This window comes from Glycine max, chromosome 19 (genome assembly GCF_000004515.6).
Source record: "Glycine max cultivar Williams 82 chromosome 19, Glycine_max_v4.0, whole genome shotgun sequence".
In the NCBI taxonomy this organism is placed as follows: Eukaryota; Viridiplantae; Streptophyta; class Magnoliopsida; order Fabales; family Fabaceae; genus Glycine; species Glycine max.
The window spans coordinates 1675367-1686301 of NC_038255.2; the positions used below are offsets into that span (position 1 = coordinate 1675367).

Genomic DNA, 10935 nt, shown 5'->3' on the forward strand with positions numbered 1-10935 from the left:
GTTAGCAGAAAACAGAGAATACAACTAAATATTCGAAAGCTTAATCAATTTATCTTTACATTGCATGAGCTCTCATCCTAGTATATTACAATTAAGTCTACAGAAAGATCAGTAAGAACATATCCAAGGGGGAAAAGCTGGGGTCTTGGCCCCTCCCTTAGAATCCTTTTTAAATGCATTTAAGTATAATGATTCAAAAGAAATATGATATGAATATGTAACTTTATTACTTTTATGGTAGGAAAGATAACATACAACTTACAAGTTAAAACTAAGTTATGGAACATCATCTTTGTATTCATCTCTTTATTTTTCTTACAAAATCAAAAGGTGGTCAAATAATAATCTCAACATTGGTTTGGTTTATTTAGTTAATGGAAAATTCATTATCAATAGCACTAGTGGTTGTTGCACTTCTTTGAAGACTCACCATAGAGTAGTAAACTCCACTTGGTCCTTTAGACAACAAACACAAATGGGTCCCTTCTTCTACCACCCTCCCTTTGTTCAACACAACAATTCGATTACAATTCTTTATAGTGCTCAACCTATGAGCCACCACCACACTCGTCCTTCCTACCATCACTCGTTCCAAAGCATCTTGAACCACCTTCTCTGATTGACTATCAAGTGCACTAGTAGCCTCATCCAAAAGCAACACTTTTGGGTTTTTTAGCACAGCCCTAGCTATTGCAATCCTCTGCTTTTGCCCCCCAGATAATTGAACTCCCCTATCTCCACACCATGTGTCATAACCGTCCTTCATGCCTGCAATAAAGTCATGAGCATTAGCTATTCTGGCTGCTTCAATGATCTCAACTTCATTAGTCATATCAAATGCTCCATATGCAATGTTTTCCCTTATGGTCCCATTAAAAAGTGTTGGCTCTTGGCTCACAAGTGAAATGTAGTTCCTTAGTGACCTAAGGTGATATGACCTTATGTCTCTTCCATCTATCATTACTATCCCTTTAAGTGGGTCATAAAACCTCTCTATTAAGCCCATTATAGTTGATTTGCCAGACCCACTTTGTCCTACCACTGCTGTGGATATACCTGCATCAATTTTGATTGAGAATTCTTGGAAAATCATCACATTGGGTCTTGATGGGTATGCAAAATAGACATCTTGAAATTCTATATGGCCTATTAACTTTTGGGGCATGTATGCAGTCATTTCATCAGAATCTATTTTTGTGTTTCTGTTTAAGATTGAGAAAACTAGGCCAATGGCATCTGCCCCTTTTGCAACGTCACTAGTAAGGCTACTAGCATCTGCTATGACCCTACCTGTATTTGCCAATATTAAGCATGTTTGAAATAATTGTTTTGAAGTAATATAGCCATCGAAAACAAGCTTTCCACCATACCAATATTCTAAAGCCCGAGTGAAAGTTGTAAGGCTTCGAGCACATCCAAGCCCAATGCCTGCAAACCATGATTGTCTAATATTTTCACGGATTGGGCCTTCTTGAGCCTTTTTTAACATTTTTATGACCTGGTCTTGTGAGGAAAAGGCAGTGATGGTTCGAAGGTTAGAAATAGCTTCAATAGCTATTTTGCTAGTTTCATCTTGGGCTTTGATAGCCTTTTTAGACATACCCTTGAGGAGTACAAGTCTTGTGTAGAAACTTGCAATGCCAATAGGTTGAACAACAATCAATATAATGGCAAATCTCCATGCAATGATTAGGCCCATTGTGCATGCTATCACCACTGCTGAAATAGTTTGTACCAACAGAGCCATTCTATCTCCCACTAAAGACCTAACCTGTATATTGTAAAATAGCATATATTAACAAAGACACTTTCAAAATAGAAAGTAAAATTTGAATCTGAATCAAAGTTGACAATGAAGTACTCAATGCAAAACTAAAAAAACATAGGACCCAACAAAAATGTCAAACACAATAACTCATAAAATAAAAGTTATAAAAATGTTATGTTGTCTATAGAGGTTGGTTTGCTAGTAACAGAAAAGAAGGAAGTACAACTATAAATATAAAAAAAAAGAAAATAAAAACAAAAAGGACAACAAATTCTTCTTAAGATTTTAATATCAAACAATTCAAGCTTTTGTACACATCACATTTTTTAACTGTACTTTTCTAAATCCTACTATAACCATTTTTCTTCAACATTGATAAAACATAAAAAAAAAAAAAGTAGCATGCAACATTTCATGAAATGTTTAGATGAAAATAATAAAAACTTACTATATTGGCTTCTTTAGTTAATCTAGAGCAAATCACACCGGTGGAATTTTTGTCCTGATCGAACCATGCAACTTCAAAATTGAGTATCTTGGAAAGCATGCTTTCTTTCACCCTTTTGCTCAAGTATTCTCCCATGTAAGCAAAACTATAATGTTGGATGATATTAACAACCAATGAAAACACAGCCAATCCCATAAAAAATAAACAATAGATAACAACTTTCTTTTTAATCTCATCATGATCTGTGAGGAAAAAAATTGATATCATGGAGCCCATTGCAAATGCATACAATGGCTCAATTGCACCAAATAACGTTGCATTCAAACACCCCAAACATGCTTGTTTCCACTCAGGCAGATTCAATGCTAACAATTTCCAAAATGAAGGAGGTGAGAGCTTTTGATCATCTTTGGCTATTTTGGCATTATCTTCATCAACAAGAGAAAATTGAGCCATTGCGTTTGTAGAAATAGAATGACTAATTACAATATCACTACTTGTGTTTTGCATGTCTTCATTTAAAATAGAAGGGTGAAAGAGTGTGTCATTTTTGGATTTCTCAATTTGTTGGAAATGAACAAGAGATGTGTAAAGCCCATTGTCAATTTGTGTGAGCTCACCATGAGAACCCATCTCTATGATCTTCCCATTCTCCAAAACAATAATGACATGTGCATCTCTTATTGTGGATAAGCGATGAGCTACGACAATGGTAGTTCGATCCAGAACAATTTTATCAAGAGCTTCTTGCACTTTGCGTTCTGATTCGGAGTCTAGTGCACTTGTTGCCTCATCTAGAAGAAGGATTTGGGGTTTTTTTATTATTGCTCGTGCAATAGCAATCCTCTGTTTTTGCCCCCCTGATATTTGAACTCCTTTCTCTCCAACCTAACATGAAATTTTTATTGCAAACAAATTTGTACCAGCTTATAATAAATAATATTGATTCTCTATGCTATTTAAACAAGTGATTCTAAATCAATAAATATTTTAAGGATAAGGGATATATGTTTAGACATTCAAACTATGATTATTATCTATGAAAAAGTTGTATTGATTTATAAAAAAAAAAGAACTGAAAGTGTAAAAAAATCTTTCATAATTATTTAATCACAATTTATGATATGAGATAAATTTATTAACTTTTAAAATAATTATTTAAACAGTGATTTATGATTAGATGACAGTATAAAACTATTTTATACCTAGATTAGAACATAAAATTGAACTAATTAAAAATTTTGTAAGTTTCAGGTATTCATTCATTTAAAATTTAGACTGTTGTAAAACAAACAGTAGCATATACTACTAATTATTGTGATCATACAAAATCAAATATATCAAATAAATTAATATGAACAGTGTTCAGTAAAAAAAATATGGAAAGCGTTATTAATCATAATTAACTTTTGTGAAAAATTGAAGTGATTTTGCCATTTCAGAATTTTTTATTTTATTTTATCTAGTGTCGATGCATGTTATATGAAGAGTAATTCTGTACATTATCATTCTACCTTTAATTTGTCTTATGTAGCTTAATGATACACATTATACTTAGTTAATGTGAAAATTTTACAAAAAACGGTTAAACATACTACCTACAACTTAATCAAAGTGTTTTAACCCTACTCCAATTCGACTAAATTTTTAATTAAGCCTTTTCATTGTCTCTCCAAATGTTGTGCATCAGGGGGGTTCAAATTTTATTCATTATTACAAATTTAAATGAAAAAAAAATTCTAGAAACCCTAAATCCCATTTATTTAAACGTAAAATCTTTCTTTCTACACATAGAAGCTCTCTCCTTCCCTCCACTTCTACTACTGACCAAGACGTTCCCAAGTCTTTGGGAGGCCTGTTTTCTTCTCATAAAATCCATCCAAGCTCTATTTCCACCATACCACCAAACTCCCTATCACACCCTTGGTTCTTAAACTTCAAAAAAAAAATGTGGATTTGCCCCTCCTCTCTTAGAACTCTCATATTTTAAAGTTAAGAGAGACTAAATCAACATAATTTTTTAAAGTTTAAGACCAAATTCAATAATATAAAAGTACAAGAACCCTGACTATATTTAACCTAATGGGAACTAAAACACAATTTTTTTAAAAATAAAAATAAGAAAAATACAAAACCATGTGTAACTATTATAATAAAAGTGTGTAGTAAAAAAATTCCCATGCACTCACCCGGGTATTGTATCCTTGTGGCAACTGCGAAATGAAATCGTGAGCATTGGCAGCTTTGGCAGCCTCAACAATGTCTTCCTCATTGGCATCTTCTTTTCCAAAAAGTATATTCTCCTTAATGCTAGTTGCAAAAAGAGTAGGCTCTTGGCTAACCAAACCCATTTGAGACCTAAACCACTTGAGTTGCAACCTATTAATAGCCACACCATCAAGACGTATCTCTCCCTCAATTGGGTCATAAAATCTTTGCAAAAGTGAAATCAGAGTGGACTTTCCTGACCCACTTCCTCCAACCAATGCCACTGTGTTCCCTGCTGGAATCTTTAGGCAGAAATCATTCAGAATAACACTGTCTGGCCTTGATGGATACACAAATTTCACATTATCAAATTCCACTTCTCCTGAGACCCTCTCTAGAATCTCCCCAGCCATATTTTCGGAATCAATATTGGGAACTCTTTTTATAATTTCCATTATGCGTTCCCCAGCAGCGCATGCTTCTGTGAAGTACTTCAACTCAGATAAACTAGCACCTAATGCCCTATAATTCACAAAAAAGAAAAAAAAATGTTATTACGAAACATAACTTGGTCTTACCAATTAGGATTTGTCTCATGTAAAGTAAATAATGACTTTGAGAGTAAAACAAGTAATTTTAATCATTGATTAAAAAATTTAGAAATGTTTAATATTGTGTACATATGAATGCATAACAAATCATAGATATAATAAATTACCAACAATTTATTTTCTCATCAGCAAAGACTGATATTATTTACTTTACCTTAACTCATTCTAGGAAAATCAAATACTATAAATTAAATTATGACACTTTTAAGTTTTAAGCTGAATTGAATGGAGTGAGATAAAGGGTAGGTATAATTACGATCCACCAATACATATGACTGATCCAACTGCGAATACAGTCCCTCCTTTAGCACCATGGTACATGACCAATCTACTTCCATAATAGCACATGAAAGACCATATAGCAAACACAGCACCTTTGCTTCCAATGGCTAAACCTTTAGCTAAGCCTTGTCTCAGCCCCAACTTAACAGAGCCTTGTAGAGCATCAGAGAAAGCATTTATGGTCTTGCTTTCCCCCACGAAGGAATAAACAGTTCTGATGGAAGATATTGCTTGTTCTGCTATTGTACCAGCCTTGTTACTCTCTTCTCTGATCTTTCTAGCCAACCTTATCATAGTTTTCCCGTAAATCAAACCAGGGATCACAAGAAGAACCACAAAAGGGAACCCCACAATGGCCAATCTCCAAAACAAAGCAAAAGCCACTATGTAGCTTCCAAGGAACCTAAAGAAGTTCATCAAAAAATTTGGAACCTGCTAGTTTACAAATATGTTACAAATGTAATTAAAAATCACAAATTCAAAAAACATATATACAAAATTAAAAGATTAAACAATTTAATCCTTAAATTTGTAGCTTGATGTCATTTAAGTCCTTAAAATAAATAAAATAATTAAGTCCCTGAATTTTGTTAGAATTTGATTTAAGTCCCTAAATTTACTTTTTTTTTTCATTTTGTTACCAAGTAATTAAGAACATAACCATAATAATAACATTTAGGATCAAAATAAGAAAGAATTAATAAATTTGAAGGACTTAATTGAAATCGTAATAAAATTCAAGAACTTATTTAATTTTTTTATAGTTTCATGGACTAAATGATTCTAAGATATAAATTTAAAGACTAAGATTGACTTTTTACTCAAAATAAAATAAAATTGAGATTTTTCTTACACCTTTTCACTGAGAACATCTTGAATGACGAAACTATCACTAGAGACACATGTGAGAACCTCGGACGTGCTTGTGACATGCAAATCAAAGTATGTTATATCTTGTCTGAGCACTGCTTTTAAATACTTAACTTTCATTCTTGCAACTTGTCTTTCACCTGTTCTTGTCCAACAATAACCCTCTAAAATTCCCCAAAGTAAAGGCAATAATGTATACTATTAGTTCCATGGTTCATTCAAATGCAAGAAATATATTTATTTAGATTAACTTATTTTAAAAAATTCATGACTTAAAAATAGTTGAGTCCTGATAAATTAATAAATTTTATTTTAAATCTCTAATATATTATTTTTTTATTAAGTCTTAAATAAAATAAAAAAATTATTTTTTATCATTCTAAAATATGTATATTATTTTTCATTAGTTATTATCAAATACTTGTTGTAGAAACTAATATAAAATCAACAAAATATTATAAGAAATTAATATATATATATATATATATATATATATATATATATATATATATTAGAATTAAAATAAAATAATAGGGATAGAAAATATAATTTTTATTTTATTAATTACTTAACGATAAAAAAAATTATTGAAAATTTAAAATGAAATTCGTTAATTTATCACAAAAGTAAAATATATTTAAGCCAAAAATTAATTAGAATATTTTAAAAAAATATAGCTGAACGGACTCTTGAAAATATAATATTTTTTTAGTAGCATGCCTAAATAAAACCTATTTTTCCCCGAATTAATCTGGATGCATACTGTAAACGAGAACCCTTCTCATTATAAGAAATTGAGAACTATAAATATAAAACATTAGATCATGTTCAAATAGTCAAATTTAAAAGAAAAACACATTTCTAAAGTAATAAAGTGACCACTAAACGATTTTTAATCTTCACTATGTATAATTGTATAATACGTATACAAATTTAAACTTCACATATTCTTAAAACGAGAAATATTTTTCAATTTGATATATACCTCAACTCATATTAATCTTTGCTAATTAAACATGCATGCACATCCAATGAAAATTAAAACCATAACAAAATTGAAACTCACCGAGGAAGGAAGCAAAAAAGGATGCACAAGCCAAGTATGTCAACGCCAGTGAATACTGCATAAGATTGATAAAGTAAACCCAATAAGCCACTCTGCATGTGTGTTGAGCTACAGGTCATGGTTTCAAAGAGAGAGAACCTTATTGACGTTGTGGATGAAAGTACTTGGTGTCATTTTTAAAACACCACCAACATTGTTCACGATTCCGCTCATGATGTACACCGAGATAGGGGTGGTGAAGCCATCACCCATGGCTCCAAAGACACCCAAAACCATTAAAAACCAATCTAGGCTATCAGCATGCATGAAAATGGATCTAATTGACCCATTTTTCTTCTTCTTCTTCTTCGTGTTAACAATAGTATGGTTCTGATCCACGCGCATTTTGCACATGTTTACACCTTTCACCTCGGCCTAATTAACCAGCACTTATATATATATATTAAAGGTGTAAATGTGGGAATCTAATGGCCAGAGAAGGCATATCAAAATTTAAATGCCGTGGATCTTAAGACACGACAGAATTGTGACTAAAGCAAAACTTTTATATATTCAATAAAAACAAAAAAAATAAAAAAGCAAAACTTTATATTTTTTTTTATTAAGATACGCCTACCAAAATTAATGCCTTGTTTAATTCTTATCCGGTATTTTATTATTTATATAATATATAATAGAATACATTACAAATTCTTTTAATATATAAGCGTGAGAACAAATGTAACCTGTGCGAAGGCACGGATACTCCCATAATTTTTTGTAGTGATTGGTGCCAAAAATTGTCACTTTAGCAACAAATTTGTTGCAGTTTAACAATCGTTAGAAAAAAAATATGTTGGTTTTAAACTGTCAATTTCTATTTTATCGTTTATTTTATTTTGTTATTTTATGGTAAATAAAATATAACTGTTCATACTTTTTTTATATTCGTAGGTTATAAATGAATTTATAAATATGAAAAACTAAGACTTAAAGGATTTATCGTATGATCCTATGAGTTACGTTGAAGAATGACACACATACTTTGTCAATGGATACAAATTTCATACTCAAACATAGACTGAGAGAAAGAAAACGATAAATAGTAGAGTTCCCGTACAGGACCTTACAAAGGAGGCTCATATATTTTTTATGGGATCATTCAACATATATATGAGTTAGAGTATAATACTAAAAGTTATCCTAAGCGAGTAGTATTATTTTATGGTCATTGGTTTGATCCAATGAGTAAAAGAATAAGAGTTGTTGATCCTAAATATGACACTGTGGAAATTTGAATGGATAAAAGATATATAATTTGTTTGACCCATTTATCAGTGTACATAATGTAAGGCAAGTGTATTATGTGTCATATCCAACAACAAGAAGGGACAAGCGTGGTTGGTGTGTTGCAATTAAAACAAAGCCAAGGGGTTACAAAATCCAATCATGTACAAGATGATGTGTCTTACCAAGTAAAGGAAATGTCACATGTCAACAAAGTCATTGAAGTTGAAAGTATTTCTTAATTGCAAGATTTAAGTTGAAGAAATGGATCTTGCTAATCTGTTGCCAAATGAAGAAGAATCAAATAATTTAAATGGAGAATCAAACAATATTGAACAAGACAATGAAGGAGAATTAGAAGATGACTTTGAAGTTTACAATTCTGAAGAGGATTAGATCGATATTGATGTTTGTTAGTCAATTATAATGTTTGTTATTAGTATACCTACATCCACACCATCCCCATCCCTGGCTATAGCCAACATGCCTACTGATGAAGAAGTTCCAAATTTGGCCATGGAAGACCCCCCCCTGAATGATCGCCTTATGATTACTCTTATCAATGGAGCGTAAGTATTACAAAATTTACATTATTGTTCATTATAAATGATACATCATTTGATCTTTTACTTTTTCATGAATTATTCTTTTTATTTAGGTTTCATCCATCTAAGGTTGCGGCAAAGGCTGTCACACTGTCTATTAGACAACAATTTGGTCACTCATGGCCTACATGGGGAGCAATTCCAAAAGATCATCAGGAACTTTTTTCTAGCGTTTTAAGGTAACTTATCATTCTATTAATGAATTAGTTCAATGGTTGAAATGGATAGTGATGTTGATTTTGTTTTATTTAATCTAAAATTGTAAAATTGGTATTTTGTTAATTGTGTAGCATTTCATAACTTTGTCATTCTTTAGAGAAAATTGGTTTGGAGACCTAAGGAAGAGAATGAAATTAAGAAAGTTTTTAACTCGAAAGGCCCTCATAGACTTTTTGAGATGTTTAGGGATGTCTGAAATGAAAATAAAAGGCCATATTGGATTAGAGATCATGTATGGAACGATATGTTATCACATTGGAATGCACCTGGGAACCTTTCCAAGTGTGCATAGGCAAAAAAAAAAAAAAATTAGACATCTAAAAAGGTGGATGTATGCACACAGGTGGTTCTATCAGCATTCGGGATCACGTCATTCGCTTGGTATGTACATTAAAATTATAATACATATTTCTTTGTATTGTTTAATTTACTTCTTAATGTTTATTTTATAATGTTTGTTAATAATAGTCACAAGAGTTTGGTCGATCTGCATACATAGATGAGGTCTTTCAGCAAACTCATTTATGAAAAGATATTGGCCAATTTGTCGATGATAGATCTAGGCAGACACGTGAGGTCATTATCTTCCATGTTTTTTACTCTTTAAAATGTTTATTATATTTATTAAATAATAACTATTTATGAATGACAGGAAGAATTTGAGGCTAGACTATCCTAAGTTAGGCTTGATACTGCATCAAGTGTTGGAGAATCACAATTCACTCTTTTAGACCCTGCTAAAGAACAAAGACTCCATCGGTGTTGGGTTGCAGCTGCGAGACCAAAGTGTAAGGGACGTCTTTACAGTATTGGAGACCTTGCTCATATTTATAAATGTGGAGATGAGAACTTCATGCGACATATGCAAGGATCTTACAATCCCCCTCAAGATGTCACAAAGATTAATCAACTAAGGGAAGAACTTCGTCAATCAAAGGAGGAGATGTATGTATTTCAGTCAGTTGTCCTTTAGTTCCTACGCCCTAAAGCGAGGAACATTATTCATGAACATCAACAACCTCAACAGCAGCATTAGGACCAACAACAACAATAACAATAATAAGACAATGACCAACCAAATGACCAGTAACAAGATGATGACCAGCATAGACACTCTCCCATTTAATCTTTCGATTGCTCACTTAGCAACACAAAATTACTATTAACATATTACATTGTGTTTTACTTTTAGATTTATTAACAATTTAACTTATGATCTATTTTACTATTTGTTTTGAATTTATGAATTTGAGTATTTTGTTAATTAAAATTTTGATGTTAAATAATATAAATACAAAAAATAATTCTTAAATTATCAATACTAAATAATAAAATAAAAAACATGAAATAAAAAATTATTCATAAAATATAAATATTTCCAATGAATTTTTCAACAGATATTTCTATCGAAAATTTCTAACAAACATATCCATCGAAAATTTCCAACGGAATTCTTCCGTGAGAAATTTCTGACGGATGTATATCCGTCGAAAATTTCTGTCATACCCTAATTTCGTCCGGGAACCTTTGCTCGATGACGTGCGACCATTCTTTGGTCCTCGTGAGGTGCTTGGCACCCATCATTAGGCAAT

The 10935-nt window shown here is 31.6% G+C and overlaps 1 protein-coding gene across 3 annotated transcripts; it reads right to left on the minus strand.

Annotated features, from left to right (window-relative positions):
- Nucleotides 1–205: 205 nt before the first annotated feature.
- LOC100808241 (ABC transporter B family member 15) lies at nt 206–7690 on the minus strand. 3 transcript variants are annotated; one of them, XM_026127221.2, is made up of 8 exons: nt 7392–7690; nt 7254–7308; nt 6173–6351; nt 5292–5749; nt 4406–4946; nt 2217–3104; nt 1371–1771; nt 206–768 (listed from the first exon to the last, which is right to left on the minus strand). In XM_026127221.2, the coding sequence occupies exons 1-8, from the start codon at nt 7644–7646 to the stop codon at nt 750–752; spliced, it is 2796 nt and encodes a 931-aa protein (XP_025983006.2). In that variant the 5' UTR covers nt 7647–7690; the 3' UTR covers nt 206–749. The 3 variants fall into 3 exon arrangements, with proteins under 3 accessions (XP_025983006.2, XP_006603842.2, XP_003554863.2); XM_006603779.4 differs by having other exon boundaries at nt 206–1771; nt 6173–6327; nt 7392–7685; XM_003554815.5 differs by having other exon boundaries at nt 206–1771; nt 7392–7685.
- Between the last annotated feature and the right edge of the window lie 3245 nt (nt 7691–10935).

Excerpts from the sequence above, each read along its gene's own strand:
- LOC100808241 (XM_003554815.5), bottom strand. The coding sequence starts at position 7,646 with ATGTGCAAAATGCGCGTGGATCAGAACCATACTATTGTTAACACGAAG. Across the intron at positions 3,105-4,405 it reads CACAAGGATACAATACCCGG|GTTGGAGAGAAAGGAGTTCA; the intron begins GTGAGTGCATGG and ends ATTTCATGTTAG. Across the intron at positions 1,772-2,216 it reads TAACTAAAGAAGCCAATATA|GTTAGGTCTTTAGTGGGAGA; the intron begins GTAAGTTTTTAT and ends TACAATATACAG.